At 35.3% G+C, this 24,258-nt stretch overlaps 1 protein-coding gene across 1 annotated transcript in view; it reads left to right on the forward strand.

The window, feature by feature from the left end:
* Positions 1-515: 515 nt before the first annotated feature.
* Positions 516-24,258, forward strand: part of nab (NGFI-A-binding protein homolog) — a 34,387-nt gene continuing 10,644 nt past the window's right edge. The window contains exons 1-2 of the mRNA XM_074103225.1: positions 516-819; positions 22,475-22,576. Coding sequence (XP_073959326.1) covers positions 711-819; positions 22,475-22,576 — 211 coding nt within the window. The 5' untranslated portion in view covers positions 516-710. The remainder of the gene's footprint in view (positions 820-22,474; positions 22,577-24,258) is intronic.

Consider the following 24,258-nt stretch of genomic DNA (forward strand, 5'->3'; position numbering starts at 1 on the left):
TGACAATTATAATGTGATAAAAAATCATGACTTCATCAAACTCTTTTAAATATGTGAAAAAAAATGTAGAAACATTTTCAAGTAACAATTTAATCGTGCATTAAAAATATAAGTATCTAAACAAACGCAAAAAGTCCATTTTAAAAATTAAATCATGGCATTGTAAAGGAACGTCAATAATACCTAGGTAGAATTAAATCATAATTAAATTGAACTACATAAGTACTCGTACGTTCATTCAATATTTGTTTCAGCTGACATAAAACTACGTCCGAAATTTGATCATTTGAACTCAACTTACGAATCTAACCCAGTTGGCAGTTTAATCAATATGAAGATTTCATTTCAACCGAAACTTTACCCTTCACATAACCCACACACACAAAAATCGGTGAGTTTTTTATATACGAGCTGACGAAGGCAAGGAAAGCATACAGGGGGATTCGCGTGGGGTGCTGGGCGGGGCTTTGCCGTTGCAGCTGCATGGCTCAAAACCCCGTCAGTCGAGGCGCGAACGTCGAGTCCGCCACGACACATGTCAAAAGCACGCGCCAAAACCCGCGAACTTACGAACTGTCAAATTCAATTCGAACAGGTCATTGAATGAATGGAAAGGAGCACGTTGTGCTCATCCAGTTGTGAAACCATAGACTAATTGTTTTTTTCAGTGTAATGTAATTTTTGGGTTGTAGTGTTTTTGGAAATTGTTGATGTGTGCGAGCGAGAGGGAGATGGAAAGTCCGGGAGAGGAAGCGGGACGGAGTGCCGCCCCCGCGAATGGCTCCAATAAGATCATTGGGCGCAACGTGAATGGAACCAGTAAGTCACATCAGTCACATGCGTTTTTTTAAATGTTTTATTTTTAAATTCCACAAGTAGTTTATGTCCTGCATCTGTTTGACATTTCGTATGAGCTATAAATTATTGTTGCGTAAAAAAGATAGCAAAGGCGAAACTGATTTCGAACGAAATATTTAATATACGGAATTGAAATAACTAACTTGCTATGCCACCGTTGCACATAAAGTGCGTCTCATAATGCATACTTAGTTAGTTACTAAAATAAAATATGACACACTAGTCCCTCTTGTACTAAAAGCCGAAGTATGTCCGACATGTTTCGAACTAATCCGTGGTTCCATGTCAAGAAGAGCTCACGATTGGCTTTCCGTTCGAGCTCTCTTTGACAAGGAACCATGATTTTTTAATAAGTATGTCTGTATCACACGGTAGTTTTAAGTAACAGATTATGTTACTAATAATAAACCAATGCTTCTACATATTGCAGTTTAGTTCGCGCATATATTTAGACTTTCGCAAAGGAAAGCCTTGATTAAATCATATTTATACATTATATTTTCAAGCTCGCTTATGAAGATAACAATTAAGTTATTCTATATAGATTTTCTTTTCAGTAGGTACTTTTCTGTTTACATTGTATCCAATGTAGATTACTTAGTACAGTCAACGTCATAAATAAGTGATCACTTTTGTACCTAGTTGCTTTTCAATTTGGAGTTGAAATAAAAAATACAAAGACTCCAAAAATCAATCTTGAATTCTTAGCGGACGGAGTCGCGTTTACGGCTAGTAATTATTAAATTGTCACGATTACAGATACACAGTATCTTTTATTACTTTAGGTAATTGTATCTAATTAAAAAGCCCACCAAGTGCGAGTCAATGTCGCGCACTGAGTGTTCCATACATATCTATTAATAATTGAATATTCAGTCAGTATTAGCAGAGCTGACGAAACAGACAGACAGACAACACAGTGATCCTATAAGGTTCCTTTTTTTTGAGGTATTAATTATTATTAAATCTTGCAACTCTATTAGTTATGTATTTTATTTATTTATTTCAAAAACTTGACCTAAGTACATTCTAACAGTTTTGACACTAAGACACTGCACAAGACAAACACAAGCTTAGAGAGGGAAAGAAATTGAATAACAATATAATAAATAAGTATAACAAAAACAACTATTCTTAACTTTTCTTTACTTAACAAAAACATCCTGTACTTAACAAAACAAAAATTTAAATAAAGGTAGACATGTATGTATAGCATCCATCATCTCACAAAAGTTTAGACATTCAGTGCCCTTAGTGTAAGTTTTCGGTTACAAAATACGTCTCGATCGCGTTTGCGTTAAAATCTCAATTTGTATGGCAACACGAATAGCGACTCTGGCGGAACGTTTGCGAAGTTCGTGTTTCCATACAAATTGAGATTTTACGCGAACGCGATCGAGACGTATTATGTAACCGAAAACTTACACTAGGGGTACAGCACTTCTCTAGTCTAACGACCAGCCAACACATCACACTCTGGAGCTGATTATTAATGCAGAAATGTAATAGAGATCAATATAACTCTTTAACCCGAAAATATACATAATTATATTTTTTATGAGTTCACCATCAAAAATCCACCAGTTTTCTTCAACCAATACATAACCAATTAAACATATACCGTCCCTTCATTAAGAAAAGCTAGCTTTTTATGATATTACGCAAAAAACCCGGTTCGGAGAATTGACGGCGATGGGAATCGAACCCACTGCGGTAATTTGCGTTTTTCTCTCGCTTTGTCTTGGCGCCGTTTTTGCGTGCCCCTCTGACTCTTAATGCCCTGAGATCGGATGCTGAGCTCTTGATACTTGAAGTAAGTATTTGAATAAGGTGTGCTATTCAAGGAAACGTGAAACTTTGGAATATTTCAGGACCGGTACAATTTGGGGGATCTTCAAAAAAACCGGCCAAGTGCGAGCCGGGCTCGCGCACGAAGGGTTCCGTACCATTGTCTATACATTAGACATTAGCAAAAACGGCAATAAAATCAAGTTTGTTTGAGCCCCCCTTAAACATTTATTTCATTTTAATTTAATTATTTATTTTTAAAGTGATTATACAACTAAACATTCTGTGAATATTTCAAGCGTACCTGTAGCCGTTATTAATATAAAGCAAAAAAATGGCAAAACAATCACGTTTTTGTATGGGAGCGGAGCCCCCCCCCCCTTAAATATTTATTTTATTCTCTTTCTAGTATTTGTTGTTATAGCAACCATAGTAATACATAATCTGTGAAAATTTAAAATGTCTAACTATTACGACTCAAGAGATAGAGCGCTGTGACAGACGGACGGACAGACAGACAGACAAACAGCAGAGTCTCAGTAATAGGGTTCCCTTGGCACCCTTTGGGTACGAAACCCTAAAAAATGAGCCTACTTTTCTCAAAGGGCCAGCAACGCCTCCGTAACCCAGATTATGTTATGGATATCTATGGGCAGCGGTGATTGCTTTCCATCAGGTGATTCGCCTGCGCGTTGGCATCTATAATATAAATGAAGAGGTTTAGCATTCTCGACTGACATTAGATTTCCGAACTTCACTCAGTGCATCAAATACGTATATTATATCAAATGATCATTGTGTATTTCGTCCATTATTCTTTTTTAACTTTATGTAATTTGATATGCACTCGTTTCAGCGGATTAGACTAATTAATATTAGTCTAATTGATAATGATAATTCACGTAAAAGTATACATCGGATTTATTGGTTCAAAATCTAGTCACGACTTTGAACCAGTATATTATATATACATACTCATCATCGATCAATTAATGTATGTAAACATTTATTGTCATGCACAATTAAAAAAATAATGAAGTCTGTCGAAACGTTTGGGAAAAAATTAAACAATTTGTGGAATATTTTTTTAAAGATTAGTCCTTAATAACTAAACCTTAGGTATATACATACATAAGATTTTCCAGTATAAAATTAAATTATAATTATTCCTATTAGCATATGAACCATGACTTCAACTTTTGGCTGTTGTCCCTTTTATTTTTAATCCATTAAGTACTTAATTAATTTCTATTCTATCACTCAAGGATCAAAACCATTCCACGACAAATGCAATAAAAACCAGCCAGTGTATGCTGTCTGTGGAAAAACCGTGGAAAAGTCGGAAAAACTGCGCTCTCATTGTGCGCAGCAAAAACTTGCGTCTTGGGAAATCGCTAATGAAAACTGGCTGATTTAAAATAGGGCGGGAAAAAACAAAATGGCGTAAAGTTAGGTTACTTCATCAGAAGACACGAACAGACTAAACTAAAGCTGATTTCCTATCTTGGAATATGCAACTCGCGCAAAGTTTCCAAAAAGTTGAAAAAGTTCTCGGAAAATTCTGGAGATTTTCACAAGATACGACTTCATAGGAAATTTAAATTTAAGAAACGGAAAATTTCAATCCCCATACAAAATTGTAAGAAGTTTTCGTTCCTATACGAAAAGTTCCGCAATTTTGAAAAGTTTCCTTTGACTCATCAGTACTCGGTGAGCATACAACTAACACTGACAACCGGATGGCCAAGTGGTTCTCTAACCACTTGTCTACGAAGCTTGAAGTCCCGAGTTCGATTCCCGGCCGCGGGGCAGTTATATGTATGAATATTACGAATGTTTGTTCTCGGGTTTTGGATGTTTACGGGCTGTTTCACCATCCATTGATTAGTGTTCACTGACGGTTAAATGTGATGCCGTCTCTATTTGTTTTGTTCGAATAGACGGAGACGGCATCACATTTAACCGCCAGTTAACACTAATCAATGGATGGTAAAACAGCCCCTTAATATCTATGTTTATCCGTTGCCTAGTATCTATAGTAGAAGCTTTGCTTAGTTTGGGACTAGGTCAATTGGTATCAAGTGTCCCATGATATTTATTTTTTATTATTTTTAACTGTTTACCCTTTGGACAAAGGTGAATACCACGTGAACGTGTTGCTTAAGGTATTTTTAACCTATGTACAAACAGTCGATCACAAACATGACCGAGGAACCTTTGTGCTACTAATGTCATGTTGACATCTCACACGTCTAGTCATTGTCTAGGAAATCATAGTGAAATTGATTATTAAAAGGTTCCACCCTCGGTGGTGATTCAATTTGTTCGACTGTACAAACCTTCATACCAAGCGCCGCAGTGTTAATGGAGAAATGACTGATTTACGATAATGTTTCGGAACATACATTAATTTTATTTTAAAAATAAATGTATAATTTTTTTAATCAAACAATTCAAAATATTAGAACATTTCTGAGAAGTTGAAGTTGTAGATACTTACGTTGTATTTTTGAATTTATTGAAATATTATATTTTTATCGGAGTCATGTACCCAGGTGTCTGCAGACAGTGTAGAAAAATGTTCACTGCCGCCATAGAGAAAGTTTTTTTTTAAACAAATCTACTCTCAGTTTGAGACCTCGGCTATATAATACGATTAAGCCTTTTTAGGTGCCACCTCGCCTGTACTTACCGTATTTAAAGTATTCTGCATAAACAACCCATTAACGGTGTGTGGTAAAAAGAAAGATAAACGGCACGAGCAAAAAATAACTGTGACGTGACAGTCATACAAGTTGAATATAAACACGCACATTTAAGATTGGTTTTTGGAATCTTTTTGTATTTTTTATTTCAATTCCAAATTTTTACTTTTACGGTCATCCCGTAAAATCTAAATTGAAAATACAAACTGAAATATAGATGCACAGAAAAACCAGAAAAATAAGACCAGCACTGGGAATCGAACCCAGGTCCTCGGTATTCCGTACCGCGTGCTATACCGCTACACCAGCAGTGGTGACTGCTGGTCAACGGTACAGACACAAATTTCCCCTATGCACCTCATATCTCAGCTTGTTTGTTTCTTATTTAGCCACTTAAGCAGTGACGCTAGCGACATCTATACCGTAGCCCTCATCGAGAAACTTTCGGCACTCCATTTGAACCAACCGCTCACCCGGACAAGAGATGTCGTTACTAAGCAATCAAATTAAGATTGATTTTGGGAATCTTTTTTTTAACCAGCATAAATAAGACGCACATTTACTAAAATGGGTTAAAAAGCTGGCCATTTTTGAGAAGAAGCATCATTCTTTATTTCGCAACTAGCCTGTTCTATTGGCCGCGACTTCATCTCCTTAGAATTCTTTTCCGGGACAAAAACTATCCTATGTCCTTCCCCGGGACTCAAACTATCTGTAAACTAAATTTTATCTAAATCGGTTCAGCGGTTTAGTCGTGATGAGGTAACAAACAAACAGACTTACAAACATCTTACAAACTTTCGCATTCATAATATTAGTGCCAAGTGCAACTGACTCTGCACGTGGACGGTGTAATTACATTAAAACTTAGGTAGTTACGTATCACAACACATTTGAACACATCTTAAGAGAAGTTTCCCTGCTGGCCGCGCGGCCGCGTTATTTATTCGTTTGGGATATTGCTGTCTTTATCGCTCGTGACATAAGCGCTCGCAGCCGTCCCCCCCATGCCTTCCGCAACGACGTCCGTAATTTATATCGAGATAGATGTAGGCTTTTCAAGATTTGGGCGGTTGAATTTTAGGTTTCGTTGTCCTCATATTACACGAAAAGTGTAGCACAAAATCAATGATATTATTGTTCATTATATTTTCTATGCCTGTGTTTTTTTTGATTTTTGTAAAAATGCTTTATTACTCTGTAATTCTCGTGCAAAGTTGACATCTTTTTTTTGTCGACTTTTGAGCTCCTGTAATTCTGATAATATTTATATGAAAATCTGAAAAACTACAGGCATAGATAATTACGTCTAGTCCAAACTGACAAAATTTCATCTTTTTCTGTTGCCTAGTTTTCAAATGAGACTGGGACTACGTTTGTTTGGAGAATGGAACGAAGAGACTTCTCTTAATGAATCAATCAACCAATCAATCCTTTATTTGATAAAAGTAGGTAGGTATTATACAGGTGACAAAAAACAATAAAAATGTAAATAATCGAGTCTAAAATGACAGTTTTCTATGAACCGACATGTTTTTAAAGGCTTCCTCCTTTCAAATAATCTGGTTAAATATTTTTGTAGCGACCACAAATAGTTTTTCACGGCACTGCTCGAAAATGTGGTCATAGATAACCTAAATCCAGTACCCGAAACTGCATATATATGTACATTTAACAGCCGACACATTTATGGCGCGCAAAACACGACAACAATGTAACACATTACGAAAACAGGTCGTATCAATATATGTATTTCATAATAATACGATACGACTTTTTAGAATAATTTCTGAATTTCATTCCTGGCGTGCTGGCGTGGCGTGCGGGAGGGGTGACATACTATTTCTATTTCCTCGCAGTGATCGTGAAAAGCACAATGTTTAGTCTCGGCTAAAAGTGCAATAGATGAACTCGTATTGTCGAAGGACTTCAAACTAACTCGTTCATATATTGCTTACTTTCGTGCCTCTACAACTATATACTATTGTGTAATCTTAGTTACAATATTGCTGGCTGAATACCTCAAAGGAAACAAAATGAAATTTAAGCAGGAACGAGGCATACATGATATGAGATATGAGTATTACCTAACCCCATGTTGTTGTGTTATATATAGGTGACATAATATAACACAACGTCTTTACAAGGCACAATGTCTCAGATCATCTTTAAAGGTATTTACGAGTATAATATCTATTGAATATGTATCTCGAGAAAAATATGTAAATAAATTCGCCTTAAATGTATATTGCTTCACAAAAACCGCCCCTTAACCCACCACGAGTGAAATCTACATATTATGCAGATTTGCGCCAATTTTTACACAACTTCAGCATAATATCATAATAAACGTATATGGTTTAAGAATGCACACCTATATTCTTGATGTACAGCCACGGAAACACTTCCTGTTTTGTTTTTAAAAATGCGGCTGTATGGCTGTATGCAGGAAACGAGCGATGTTCTGAAATTAAAAATAAATACGGGTGTTTTATAGGGACAGCAATGCTGTAGGTATTGAAGGATAAACAAAAGGACAAAAACAATGTTTTAATATTTTTAATTTCAATGAATTCCATTTTCAAAATTGTAATCAGCTTAAGAACGATTGAATGGTTCGTTTTTATTTAATAATCGCAAGGATGTGGTTATAAATATTTCTACGAAACATATTGTAAAATGTAAACAATAAATATTTGTAAAATTAACAGGCGTACTTAAACAAAAAATACCAACTTAAAAATAAATGAATACATAATCATCCAGACGTGCCGGAAAAACACCACGAAAGTTGCAAATCCCGTCAAAATATGTCATTTCGGTAGCGAAATAAATATGGCGACGATCGCTAGCGCTTATTATAAATAATTAATGATTCCACCCGCTCTTATGCACGATAAAATGCCATTACGGTTTTCATCGGGGCCGTGCAAAAAACCGAAAACCGCCGACGGCCGAGCGCGCCCAAAAAAATACCTTTAAAAGCGCGCGGACATCGCTCGAATTCCCGCGGTTTTACGGACGGTCATTTGACTCCGCCATTATCTTGAGAATTAAACTGTAAAAAAGCAACGGGCCCGATAAAGGTATATTGTTTTTGTGACATAAATAAAGGGAATATGGAAAGGGCGCAAAGCCAGCCACCGCCGCCGTTTAATGGCGTCAACACGATAAATATTGTACTCATGAAAATTCAAGTCTTCGGAGACGAGACGACGCCTAAAAACAAGATCATTCCGTTTTTATTGGGACTCAGCGTGCAATACTTATATATGGGGTACTTTAATAATCATTTGATGGCTTTAATGAAGGCTGACAGTGTGACATTAAATACGTTCTTAATATAAATTTAGTGTGACAATATTTAATATAAATTTTAATAATGAATAATTATTGTATTGAAATTTAATCGATATCTATAGGTACATCAAGTTTTAGTTAGTGAACAAAGTATATCGCATTGTTAAAAATATCGGAAATAAAACAGTAATTGATTTGGTTATCGATTCGATTCGATTAGAAAAACATCAGTGTCTATGATGATTAGGTCCAACAGTTTTCTAATAGATGTATTGTTTTAGATCGAGACGAAAGTTCCTAGTTTTCTAATTTTTTTATTTATTTCAGACAGTATTTTTTAAATATTTATATTTGAACTTTTTAAAGTACGCTAGGATCCAAGCCGCTAGTAAAGTAAATTTTGAAATCGGAATGTACTTATTCATATATTTTTTTGAAAAATAATACCTGTATGCAGCGTTTTTTTCTAAAGAAGTAGGTTGCATTGAGTTGGTATTGGTAGTACTTTTTACCTTAGCGCCACATAAACATGGCCATTATAATATAATGAATGAGATGCTACATTATGTCTCTACTGTGCGTGGCTCTACTTAAAATAAAACTTATTTGTACTGCAAAAAAGTATCTGCATCATCTCTTTCATTAAACCCAACGCGTCTTCAGCAAAACAAAAAACGTCGTTGCATCGTGGTACGATAAAAAACCTAGCCATTTGAGTTCCGTTCCTTTTGAATGTAGACGACCGTTTTAATATCAGAAATGACAGATGCGTCACTACCACTTACCATTCGGTCAGTACTCTCCAAAAGACCATAAAAACTGCATGATACAACAATTAAAAACCATTTGCATAAACACACATCGTATTGTAGAGCCGGCAAATTTATCTGACCTAGTGGCAGAAACTGGAAACTGATCAAGCGACATGTAGATTTCTCGTTTATGCGTAGATGACAGCGCCACTAATGTTTGTTAGATTAAGTTTGCAGACCGTAAGAAGTGAATGAAAAGAACAGAAAGGCTTAAAAAACATTAACCGCTGTTTTTGAACGCATCTTTGCGTAACTACGTTCTTTATTTGAATTGAATAGGTGAAACGATTGTCTATTGTTCTGTTGGCGGGGGTGTCGAGGTTTGGAGTTTTTCATATGGATATCTGGAATTTTTGATATCACGTACAATTCTTAAAATTAATTACAGAATTTTATACCCTAACTCTGACATTTGCTTGATACTAGACTTTTTAAGGTTAAAAAAAATTAAGATGGCTTTACTAGTTTACTTTCTCCTTGCTCTACATTTTTGCTGCCACTTTTCGTGGGGAAGGTAACACGTACAGAGGGACTACTCCGAAATTCTAAATACGTATAATCGTATCAAGTCACCAGGCTAGTATTAAAAATAGGTTTTTTTTGTGTGACTAACAGTTTTTGTGGAACTGAACATTATTTAACTAAAAATTAATTATTCTGTGTACCTTTGGGATCCTTTCGACTGCCATAATTTTATAAGTCATAATGTAATATTTGTCATAATTATTGTTAGTCATATTTTCTACCCGCTGAAACCGTACATTTTTCATATATTTTTAAATGGTCATTCTGTAGAAATCTACAGATTAGGGTAGGTTTGTTTTATAAAAATTCTGAAAAATAAATGGTTTCAGAGAAAAAAAAGAGTTATTTATGTCAATCATGACTAACAATTTTCGACCAGTCGATATAGACCTGTGTAATACATATTTAAAAATTAATTAGTAAATTTATTATTTAGTATTTAGTAGTATCTTAGTAAAATTAATCTCAATTTCAGGGCTAAAATAAGGTTATCACTTCTCATGCTCTAAAAGTAGGTCAATATAGCCTTACGAGGCGGGAGTAAAGTGAGTACTTTAGTCGCTAGGGAGTAATAATATTTTTTTTTTTACTTTCTTAGTTTTTGGCATAAAATAAGATTGTTTGGGTGTATTTCATGACGAAAATGTTACGTTCTTAGTCTACGTGGTCTTAATTCTATGCTCTTTCCGCATAGAAGGTGGCGCCATTCTATTTATTCCAGCTTGTGTATGGACCATTTCGCCGATGCGATTTTGTTATATACCCGTGTATGGTTGGAAAAAAATATTTACCGCGAAAACTTTGAAATTGTTGTAGAGCGTAAATCATAAACGATTAAAATAAATTGTTTTTTCTCGTAATCGAAGTGCAAATAGAGTTTTAACCTCGAGACTAAAAGTCAATATAAATCTTCGGATAAATAGACACCCTCGCTAAAGCTCGGGTGGCTAACCACCTCGGGTATATATTGCCTTATTTTAATCCCTCGATAAAAAATATTTTTTTTTATTAGAATGAAAGAAAATACATTTATTACAGTTGTGTCTTAATTTTTTTTTTACAAGGATTGAGTAAAATCTTTATTAATAGGTGATCATAAATCAGTAACTGCTAAAGAAAACACAAACAAAATCGTCTGGATAGAATGCGAGTGCTATGCTCAAACGTCAATCTCAAAAACAAACTTAATAAATCAAAAGACCAAAAATCACCATAAAAATTAAATCAACACCTGTCTTTGAAGTCAAACAATCAATAAAATATCAATCTGAATCCACGTTCGATGAATTTAAAATGCAGGTCGATGACCTTCATACAACATGTTGAAATAATTACCAAACATTCAAAACTCATCTTAACTTGCTTTTGATAAGATTTAACTAAACCGCACTATTTAACTTGGTAATAGATTTACACACAACTTAAGCAAATCACAAAAAGAGCAAAAAAAAACTCTATTTCGATAGCATTACGAGTGTATTGAATCGTAAAAGTATCCTTGCGATGTCCGGTAACATCTGCCAAGACAGCTGCTGCCAAAGATTAGATCCTTTTTCGAACCCTTTTGTTTCCTGTTTCCTTCTGACGTATGGAGTGTGACAAGGAGTACCGAAGGCATTCGAATCACGGTCAATGTCAGACGATAGCGCTACAAAATCTGCGGGTCTTATTTCTGGAAGATACAGAATACCCACTAAAATAAGTACACGTTTTAGCGGTATAGCACGCGGTACGGAAGTACACGTTCTAGTCTTTAAAAGGTGTCGGGTAAAGTGCATTTTCGGTTAATTCATAACATTGTTTAAGAATCAGTTGATGCAATATCATAGCTAAGTTTTTCTTTAAAAAATTGGCCAAGTGCGAGTCGTGCTCGCACACGAGGATTTTACCGTTGCAGGCACAATATTTAAACGCTACTTTAAAAAAGTTAATAACACCTAAAAATACTCTCATTATACCTGTTTGATTTTTCTGATGACCATAGTAATATACGCACTATTTTATGTGAAACTGAAGTGTCTGCGGTTCTTAGGACACAGTTTTGTGACAGACAAAACAGTCTGAGTACTAGGGTACCAAAGTCACCAACACCAATATCTGACACAACAAATCTTGCATAGATCTGATACGACTCTATTTCTGGGGCTTGTAGGTGTCAGATATTTTGGCACGCTCCGTTGAAGCAGGTATTAATGCAGGTGACTGTATCTTTGGGTATGGGACCTTTAAAAAATACGAACAGCCGAACATAGAACCTCCTCGTTTTTCGAAAGTCGTTTTTGAAGTCGGTTATGTTATAAGCAAGCACTCGATGTCACTAGCGCAAGCAAAAACTAATTGGCACACTCCGCAGCTACATAAAGGCACACTTTTCAAGCACATGTGTTGAAAACTACTTTTTTAAACATCATTATGTTGGCAAAACCTTGGATGCCGGTCTGTCGCCTGACCCACAAAACGTAGAGCATTAACTCTAGAAAACCAACAATCACTTACCAACTAAATATAAACCTTACTACTATAGAAATAAACGTGACAAAATATGGGTCAGTGTTACATTGAAAAGGAATCGTAATGATAGGGTAAGAAATTGTATTTATTTTACGGCTTATTGTTTTTTTTCGTAAAGGAAATGTGACCGTAAAGTTTAAATTCTCTTTAAACTCTTTTACTCGATATCAATTACAGTTTTTTTAGTTTGCTTCAAGTCTGATATGTATTTTGGACATTGGCAATACCTAATAACTTCAACTGGATAAACTAAATACGAAAAATAAATGTCTACTTTTTAATGGTAATTAAGAGACCACCAAAGAAAGGGGTAAACTTTCAATTTCTTCACTAAATTAATTAACGAATACAACACATGCCAATATTTTGTCTGTTAGTTTGACACGCTTTCACCCAGGGATAGGCATTAGTCACCTTAACCCTTTGCCACCTGTTAGACTAAAAAAAACAAACGTCAGTTGTTTCCCGCCAAGCTGGCCATAGAGATTTGTTTTATTTCTTTTTAATTGTTAATTTGAATGATTGCGGATGCCGCTGTTGTGTTTTTAAAGGGTCTTGATTTTAGTGGCCAGCATCGGAAGTAACATGTGTCTTTGGATTGTCGTTCCAAATTTGATCGTCATTATTTTTAATTTTATTCAACGCCCGTTGAGACGTGAGTCGAGGCTGATATATTTTTTCTTGATTTCCTAGATATTTTATGGTGTTACTTAAAATATTATTTATGGGTTTTTTATAGAGTTCGTAACTACAGCCTTTTTTATATGCTAGGTACAGAGTCTTTTGGCAGAGTTTCATTTTAATTGAACGCCAGAGCTGGTGTGCACTGGTACAGTCATAGTCATAGCTATGCATAAATCTTTTAAAACTTTTAAGTGTCCATGATAAGTGTAGATATAAATTAATTAAAAAAATGTCAAAGAATTGTTTTAACATTGGAAACAGTTTTTTCTAATAGACTGATAATTGCCTACAGATTTGTTGTATTACTTCTGCTACTGTATTAGCCTCAATAAAAATCTATATAACAACATAAAAATTGAATTAACTTCTCGCGGCATTCTCACACTGTTTTTCATTTGTTTCTAAAAAAAATGATAAAAACGCGGGAACCCACATCGCTCTATAGTCTATGGTTAACGCTTGATATGGGTTTTTTATAGATACACCTGTACTGAGAAGGTGAGGGAGAGGCATCAGAGGGCGAAGTAATAAAGGAGTGAAAAAGTAACGATAAAAAACCTAATGATGTGACGTGAGAATGCGTTTATAGTCGACGTGTAATGTTACTATTACAGTGGATATTTTTATCTGGTTATTGAAGCTTATTACCCAGCTCTAGAAACTAAGTTGAACATTCCACAGCAAATTACCTACATGTATTTTTATTTATTCGATACAAATTTCCTCTGCAGAAATCTCGTAAAGTTACATTTTTTTCGCTTTTCGGGTACTTGCGGTGCATTTACGTGCCGTGTTAGAAATTAAGTAGAATTACTGACTAAGCAAAACACACCAATATCTTTTAAAATAATGAAGATATTGGAAAATAAATTCAATCAACTTACTTAAAATGAAAAAATATTTTTGGGGTGTCTGGGGTTTTCAGTTATTTAATTAACACCTTGTAAATGCGAAAGGTTGGATGTTTGTTACTCCATCACGGAAAATTATCAAACATTAACACATTATACCAACAAAACATTATAATTAATACTTAAAGTTTATTAAAGACAGGTAGAGTTATGAAGAACGAGATTTTTTTACATATTTTGTTCATAGGAACCAAAATAATACCCGCTTCTGAAAATAGCCTTTTACATTCTGATCCCAAGCGATTACAATTTTTTAATTCACTTAACTTTTTTTTATGACACTCTTTCCTCCGTCTCACACACAACAATAAGACAGGTCGTAATCTGCCATGGCAAAGTCACTTTTCGTATCTCAACTTATTATTAAGTTAGAAAACATAAACTAGCTTCTGTTTTAAGACATCACAAATCACTGTTACAAACATTTAATCTATAATCTTTATTAAAAAACCGACCACCTTTCTATTCAAATCAGATAAAAGGGGATTTTTATCTAACGTACTTAAAGTAACCGCCAACTGTCCAGTCGCCCCCATTCCATTTTTTACCGACCTCCTTACTCTATGGTCATATTTGATGTTCTCACGGAAGAGGCTGAATGGAGTACTCCTTGTCTATGGTTAAAAAATACGGAAGGGTTCAAATTATTAGTTTGTTTTCGCTGGCCGTAAGGTGCGGCTCTGTGGGAATTAGTGACCCCTCTGACATGATTTTTTAATTTTTTTCCAGTTCCGGTAAGATGTTTCTGGGTTCCAATTAGGGTTGGCTGGACCACGGGTGTCGAGTTACTCGTGCAGTTGTCTTGTCTAGAAATGTTCTTTCTTTGGTGTCGAAATAGGGTGCTACGTTAATTCATTTGAGTTAAGTTTGACCCTAACTCAGATGCTTTCTCCTTATAAGCTTATTCTTCTACTATATTGTAACTTTGCTTTCACTTAAGTATATTTCGTTCATATGCATAGAGCAAGCCACCACTCTAAAGAACCGGTATGAGTACCTATAAACTGATGTGATTATTATACCTACTTATTTAAGATTGGCCTTTTCGCAATGTAATACAACTTGCACCATTTTTCTCGCAAGTCTAAACTAGGCTTTTGATCGGGTTGAGTTGTTTGTTAATGAGTTAATTTGAAAGGAATCGCATCTTTCAAACCTATTTGTCGACCGATCTTTATCATTGTATGTACATGTACATTGTAATATATTTTAGTTGCAGATATATTTATGGGTACTGATTAAAATCCGACTAAACTATCGCCCGTTAAAAACTTTGTAATCTGCGCTGCTCTAATGCTTATAACAGACCTTAATCTCACCTAATCCTAAAAACCCAACTTCCGATTCAAATCAGAGACAAAAAACAAAAGAGTGACTGGCCGATTTACATACGAGATTGGACCAGAAAAAAAACTCCAGTTTTTTTTCAATCGAAAGTGAGATTTGGGCAGGTGGACGTTTTTTTAGTAATTAATCAGGTTTGCATCTGTTTCGTAATTACGCTCTGAAGGGTTAATCAAACATAATAAAGAAATTAGAGCGACGGTCGACATGTGTTTTTGGCCTTTCCGATTCGGGTGTTTGATACTGTTTATAATTAAATGTGGAATTAAAATGCGTATAATGATAGCTTTAAGAGTTTGACAGCACTTACACCTGCATTAAAAAAAAATCTGTGGAATTAGCCAAAACTTTTAAGCGTTTTAACGTTTACATTTCGCGACAAATTTTGACGCTCGTATCAGTTTTCAGATGCCATTCAGTTTTTAAATTAAGTTTAATCGTAAAGTCCTTCGCACATAGGGAAGTAAATCTTCGATGAACGACAGAATTATCTAAGCTACTACCACTATACTTCATAAATGTTCGTAGACAGGCACGCGTACACATAGTAGATGTGCCACTTACGTATTAGAAGTCAAATTTAGCCCGACATGTTTCGAACCAATCCTTGGTTAATTTTCAGAATGGATTTGTAGAGAAAGCCAACCGTGCCACTACTGCAGTGCGTATTGCATCCCTACTTGTGACAATATTAATAGTGAAGAAGACGACGGCAGTTTTCCCGCTGACGCTGAGTTACCGAGCTTTCCGATCGAGCTCACCTTGAAAAAGACCCACGGATTCATTCGAAACAAGTCGAGCACGTCTCGACTTCTAATACATGAGTAACCCATGTACTATATTTTAATAATTATGTCTGTGTCTTACGGTAGTTTTGATTCTAAAAGAATTGCGGTAGTTGCATGGTTTGCAGACTAAAAACGTCGGATGATAGAATTTGCAAATCCCAGTGTTCATACAGTCAGAAGCAGAAGTAGACTCAAAATTATGTCTACACACTCTCTTATTACCTTGGCAGTAGAGTTGTGTGTAGATCATTTTGGCAACCGTAACTGCTCATCCACTTCTGCTGCTGACTGTACAAAAGGGTCCTAAGTACGTTTTGCAACTGTTTTAGTAAACGAAATTCGCAAACGGGCGTTACAAATAAGATAAACTTCAACCGGAAACAGAATAAAAAAAAATCTTAACATGGACAACAGTATGAAATGAAAACCCTCAAACGATACGCATTTCAATTACATTTTTTTTCGAAGCACAGATGCTCGACCCAAAACAATTACTGGCCGCTAAGACACCGACGTTTAAAATTAAAAAGTTTCAATTACCACAGACAATGTATAAATTGAAAAGCCACCGTGCCTGAGGCGCCACTTATGCGTTTTACACATGTTCCCATTAGAATGACTAATTGGTACCTCTGGGGATAGTTAGCACCTCACCTACTATCGATATTCAAAAGAGTGAGTCAAAATTGTTTCACCCTTATGTTGCGTTTTGCATAGGGTTGGTAAAGTTGCCTAAATAATCGAATTAGTGTTAGAGCCAGCAAAAACGAGTTAATTTAGGATTTCAATACGGACCCTAATACTTTGTCCTGTGTTCCCTCCTAGACTTTCTAGTGACTCACCAATAGATATTATCTATTGTTGTAAGTGAATAGCAATAATAGTCGTTTACCACGCGTGAACGTGTTAAAGGGATGTGGATTTTGTGGTGTGCGATAATTATACTTATAGAACATTGAAATTTTCACAAATATTTTTTGTTTTTATTTAATGATACTCTTATTACGTAAAGTACGTAATCAAAAAGGGATAAATGTTTACGTGAAACTTTTCAGCATTTCCGGTGGGTTCAAATCCGGGCTCTTGCGACTCCGAATTTTTCGAAATTCATGTGCGAAATTACCTACAGCTGAAATTTACCACGAGCTTTACGGAGAAGGAATACATCGTGAGGAAACCTGCAGAATCTGCTAAGCAATTCAATGGTGTGTGTGAAGTTCCCAATCCACACTGGGTCGGCGTGGAAACTACGGCCCAAAACCTTTCATGTTGACAGGAGAACTGTGCCCAGCAGTGGGATGTATATAGGCAGGGATGATGATGAAACTTTAACAAGATTTGTTATTTATCCCACTTTTGTAATTCTGTTTGTTTGTTACCTCATTACCACGTCTAAACCAAAAAACCGATTTAGATAAAATTCGCTATACAGATAGTTTGAGTTCCAGGCAAGGACATAGGATAGTTTATATCCTGAAAAATGCCATAGATAGCGATAAACGAATGAGGGCTATCGCGTATGTATTCGCCGCTAGAGGCGCTAGTTTAGCGCGAGGTCTTCGAAATGTCTTAGTTTTTGGGTGAGCTACGCGGGTTTATTTATAATTAGAATATTTTTTTGAATATTTTGCATTACCTGAAATTAATTATAGCAATTATGCGATAAGGGGCAATGAATCTCTGTGTTTGGAGACAGTTTTGTCTTTCGGAAACTTTTGTCCTCCCTTTTTTTCCGAACAAAACGGGACTACGCAACACTGTGGTTGCTCGATATTTTTATGGTACGATTTTAAGGTGTATTAAATATGATTTTAATCTAGACTTTGAAAGCCACACTTAAAAACCTCACGCAATAGTGGCGCCATCTAGAAAGACAAAAAACGATAGCCCTCATTCTACGCAGATGGAGTCGCGGGCTAGTTATCTTTGAAATTCTGTAAATTCATAAAAATAGCGATTGTACTTATTACAAGGAAATTTGTGCTGCCTGTCTAGGAAAGCGTCTTTTCAACTTCAAAGTACCATCAAGCAAGCCCCATGCGTTTTCAGATTTGCATAGTCTTGTAAAAGGCGGTAAAACAAATAAAAACATGTAAGTAATTCAATAAGCAGAAAAATGATCCACCCATTTTTTATGGCAACCCTAGGATTGTGCGGCCATCTGTCAGTCAACGGTAGAGACGGGTCAACCCTTCCTTTAAACATACTGAATTATACACAAAGCTATAGTACATTTTCAACCTTAATTTTTGTGAATATGGCTCTGTTTGACTTTGACTGCAATCGTATTTATATGGTTGCAGGTTTTTTTTTCAATTTGAATTTAGAATGTATTACGCGCCTAAATATTGACCACAGGGCAGGATAATATTCTGTTTCACAGACAAAGGAGGTTTGTTGAAAAATAAATAATTTTAAATGTACTGGCCGTTTTATAGATCGACTTTAAACTCTATGAAAAAAAAAGTAGAGGTACATAAAGAAAGGATGAGATTAGTTAAGTTTTATTTTTTAACCGTGCGAATTTCCTTTTATAGGTATGTTATCTTTATCTATCATAATAACAAACAGAAGAAAAAAAGAAAACTTAGGCTTTTCACACTCTTCTTACCAGAAAAAAAATCGTTTAAATAATTAATAAATTCAATAAGTCAGAACTGGTTTTTTTTCGTCACAGCTTAGCATAGAAACTTTTTTTAAGCTCTAAGACGTTCACGCGCAAGATTCGCACGGAAGCTTCTCTATAAAAACAGACTTTTTCAAGTCGTTAGCGGATGCACAATGGATATTAATATTCATAAAAGACGGTATTACGCATATCAATCACATTGCAAGTGCTAAAAAATATCTAATCGTATGCACGCACACATCCCGCCATTTCGTTTTGTTACCCTGTCATTAGCGCCTTGCGCTTTTTGATTCAAATTTCGAACGACAAAAGCGTGTTTTTGTTTATCCGCTAAGAAATTGTCTTTGATTTTTAACCAGGGTGTTTTTAGGCTAATTATCTTTGTATTTTGTTTGAATTAGTTGCGATTTTCGCACGGTAGTGCACATGTAAGCGAGAAGGTAATTACAATTTGGGATCTTTGTGATTTAAATTAACTGGTTAGTTTGTTGGTTGATGTTCGGTTAAATATTGTCATATGAATCTTTGTATGGCCTAATAAGATTATCTTCAAGTGATTAGGATGACTTGTAACTATTTCTAAATTAGGATTAGGTACTTTTGTGTGCAAGCACTGTGCAAGACTTGCTAGATCGAATAAAAAAAAATCGATACAATATTTTTTTAACAGTAAAAACTAGAAACTTTTTTTTTACATCAAGTTGAGGTTTTTTTACATAAAACTATCTGATTTGGAATATTGAAATCACACAGAATTTAGTACCGCAGTTAATTTATGACGTGGCTGTTACCGGCCAAGTTAGTGTCTGACTCGAAAAAAGGACCTAACGAACAAAAAAAAAGTCAGCAAAAATATTATTTTTGTATGAAGACTCTAGTCTTTAACTTTCTTTTTAACCCCCGACGCCAAAAGAGGGGTGTTATAAGTTAAACCGCGATGTGTGTGGTTGTCTGTGGCACTGTAGCTCTTAAACGGGTAAACCGATTTGAATGCGGATTTTTTAATTCTTAGACATTTTTTATCAAAATCGGTTCAGCCGTTTTTAAGATATTGAACTTTGTAGTGACAAAGTCGGGGGTTTTACAACGTTTTGTGGTTAGGTATACTAACATTATTTGTTTTGATATGATTGTAGTTCACATGATACAGCTCTGTGACAGACAAACAGCAGTTTGGATACCGATTGTTATGAATCCATGACTATTAACCAAAAAGTTCGATGGCCGATGCTGCTTTAGATTAGTTCAGATCTAAATTAAATACCTATAATTCATCATCATCATCATCATCATCCCAGCCTATATACGTCCCACAGCTGGGCACAGGGTTCCCCTCAGAATGAAAGGGCTTGGGCCGTAGCATGCCTACACGCGGGCCCAGTGCAGATTGCAAACTTCACACAAACCATTGAATTGCTTCGTAGGTTTGTGCAGGTTTCCTCACGATGTTTTCATTCACCGTAAAACTCTTGGTAAATCTGAAATGTAATTTCGCACATGTATTTCGAAAAACTCAGAGGTGTGAGCCCGGGTTTGAACCCACGATCCTCTGCTTGAGAAGCAAAAGCAAATACCACGTCATCTATACGTTTTTAAGATTTTTTATGAAAATTTGTTATAATTTTCATCGTGTAACTTTCTTGTGCTTTTTAATCTTATGTGTCACAGAACTTAACTTACCTAATTATTTCCAGTTTTTCAATAATTAAGTATTTAAAAACGTTATTATATCGTGAGACTCAACAAATTAAAATAATGAAATAAAAATATGTAAATTTTGATTTAAAAAAAGTACAGTGAGATATATGCGAAACAACAGTGTCTGAAAGAAAACAAAACAACAAAAATGAAATGCAAAGAATGTCTTTAAAAAAATGAAATAAAAAGGATACCTACCTACTGTCATATGCCGCAAATGCATAAATTAAATATTATAATGATTCAATAGTCGTACACTGTTTCTCAAGACTTTTTTACAAACACTAAAAAACTTTCTACACCGTGAGACTCAAGAAATTAAGGACATTGAAATCATATGCAAATTTGTGACGTGACCAGAAAAAAAGTAAAAATTAAAAAAAAGACAATACGCGCGGGTTAGCGTCCCTCAAGCGTCCCTTCATAAACCCGATGCGTGGCGATTTTTTTGCGAGCACAGATTATGCAAATATGTTTTTTGGACATCGGATCGTGAGACAGGTTTTTTTTTTAATTTAAGAAAGAGTTGGGCATGGGCTTGTTAGGGATATTCTCATGGTTTTTTTCTTTGAATAAAGTGCAAAACAAGAGAAAGGTATGCAGGATGTTTTAGTTTCGTGAATTATTACTTAGCTTATGATTAATTTTGTATTTTGATGGGCATCTACTTAATTGATTACTTATACAATTTTGTTTAATTTCTGGTAGGTACTTTGTTTACTTAACTTTAACTACTTAGTTGTTAACTATTAAATAATATTGCTACTTACCCACATTGAATACCTGTGTAAATGGAGCTTACAGCAATTTTTATTTTATTTATCAACTGACGTAAGTTTAGTAATCTTAATAGATTTCCAGTATGTAACAAATTGTAGAGTCAAATAACATTTCACGTTATGTGAAGAAATGGGACGGAGCTCTACCTACATTATTTACATCACAAAAAAGACCCAAATTTTTTGCCATATTTTTTTCTATTATCTACAACTTTTACCCGCTAGAGGTGGAGTCATAGACCCACCCCACATTTTTTTTACTCACAAAAACCCAATGGTGCACGCGGGGTGCCATTTTTGGGGTGGCAACATTTTTTTATACATGACAACGATCGATATTTTTCCCGCGCGCCAGGGCGTGGGGTTTCAACCCGTTCTGCCTAACAAAAGACGTCCCCTTTATATAAACCTTTGAATTTTTTCGCCCGGTAACGGTCGGAGCGATTCTTTTCGGTAATAGGTAGGGTTGTTATTAAAAGGGGTTGTTTTTTGTGTGCGCTTCTCCTCACGCGATCCCGCCGCCAAATTGTTAGGGGCACGAACGTTAAAACTTTCTGGAAAGCCGATGTGATTGCATTTTTAATAAATTAGCTCGTTTTAAGCGTTGTGTTTATTTCCGACGAACAGACGGAAGGTTGTTTTATGGTATACTCGCGTGTGATCGTGTTTTGTTATGCAACGAAGCATTTCGACACAAGAAAGGTGTTTTATAAGAGGGTTTGTGGTTTTCCGTAACATAAAGTTGTACATACATACGTACCATAGGATGTGTTGACTCTACCTACTGGGTATTTTGGGAGTCGTGAGCAATACCAACCCTACCTATAACACGACCAAGCTAAGTTTGCATTTCGCACTTAACAAGAACAGTTCTAAAATTTATTACACAAGAAGGAGACAAAAATTATAGCAAATTTTCGTCTCCTTTTTGTAGAATTTTTAATTTTTGAACTGTTCTTGTTAAGTGCGTGATGCAAACTTAGCTTGGTCGTGTTCGTATTATACACTAGTGATTGCTAATGGATAAATTGTTTTGTTTTTACGGTTTAAGCGGACCAACACGTCGATGTCCTGGAACTCAGCGAGCGATGGTGATTATGATGATGATATGGTGATGATGATGATGGTGATGATGTTTGCAGTGGTGGTGACGTCTGCGCCGGCGAACGAGGCGGAGCTGCAACTGTACCGTGTGATGCAGCGCGCCAGTCTTCTGGCGTACTACGACACGCTGCTCGAAATGGGTAACAACCACAGATTATTAAAAAAAAATAGTTTATTCATAAACTTAAGACATAACACCAAATCTGAGTTGGTGCCTCTTTTTAAGCATTAATATTGAAAAATGAATTTTAATTTTGACTTTAATTTGATTGTAATTTTGATGTATTTTATTTTGATTTTGATTAGTAATTTTGATGATAATTTTATTTCTTTGTGTTACTAACCCTTTTAAATGAGATTACATGTTACTAACAATCTATGGACCCTGGTCTGCATAAACGTTATTATTATTATTAATATGCTTGTGTTAAGAGACACCGCTCCTCAACATAGCAACTGTATAATTTTAGGTGTACAGGTAATTTAATTATACAGGGTGAAATTTAAATCGTGGATCCAAATTAGTGTTTCATGCTCAGTTAATGCCGGGACAATATAATGCATTGACCCATTTGTTGAAAATGGTCTGAAAAAAATTGCGGTTTCCATACATTGTCTTCATGATTTAATTTGAACAATGTATGAAAACCGCAAATTTTTATCAGACTATTTTCAACAAATGGGTCAATGCATTATATTGACGACCGGATGGCCAAGTGGTTAGGGAACCTGACTACGAAGCTTAAGGTCCCGGGTTCGAATCCCGGCCGGGGCAGATATTTGTATGAATAATACGAATGTTTGTTCTCGTGTCTTGGATGTTTAATATGTATTTAAGTATATATTTATCTGTATAAGTATGTTTATCCGTTGCTTAGTGTCCATAGTACAAGCTTTGCTTAGTTTGGGACTAGGTCAATTGGTGTCAAGTGTCCCATGATATTTATTTATTTATTTTATTTATTGTCCGGCATTAACTGAGCATAAAACACTAATTTAGATCCACGATTTAAATTTCACCCTGTATACAATACAATACAATACAATACAATACAATGCAATGCAATACAATGACTCTTTGTTGAACACCGACACGTAAGCAGTACAGAAAACAGACATTTTTTGAAGTAACTAACCTAACCAACGAAAAGTTGGAAAACCCCGACTTTGTCACTTCAAAGTTCAATATCTCAAAAACTTCTAAACCGATTTTGATGAAACATGTCTAAGAACCATTGCTAGAAAACCTGATTTCAAATTTTAAAAAAAAACATTCAAATCGGTCTACTCGTTTCAGAGCTACGTTGCGACAGACAGACACATAGACAACCATAGCGGTCAAACATATAACCCCCGGGGGTTACAAAATAGGTAGCCTTATAGCTTCACAGCGATCTCTACATAACAAAGTAGAGTACCTTTGGGAAATAGGGATTTCTTTCTAAAAGATGTCGGTAATAACCAACTTACTAAAAGTTGAAATAGGACAAGTTGTTGTTCCGTAGGACTGTCCGACTGTCATTTCAAAATATTAGCATGTTGTAAATGAAGCAATTTTAATTAAACTTGCCTAAAAACCATCTCAATTAAACTAGATTTCGTTAAAATAACCACATCAAAATCGGCCACCACACCACAATGCGAAAATTAATGACTAAAGTTATAAATTGTTGATTAAACTGAATATTATTATTATTTAGCTAGGTGTATTACCTACCCGTAAGTACCATATTAATCGTAATAGGTTACGCGCAATTAAGGTAGAACATAAGAACATTTTGTAGCACTAAGACCTTTTGTATTAACTATGTTCTGGCAACAT

The sequence above is a fragment of the Choristoneura fumiferana genome, chromosome 20 (genome assembly GCF_025370935.1).
Source record: "Choristoneura fumiferana chromosome 20, NRCan_CFum_1, whole genome shotgun sequence".
NCBI classification, from domain to species: Eukaryota; Metazoa; Arthropoda; class Insecta; order Lepidoptera; family Tortricidae; genus Choristoneura; species Choristoneura fumiferana.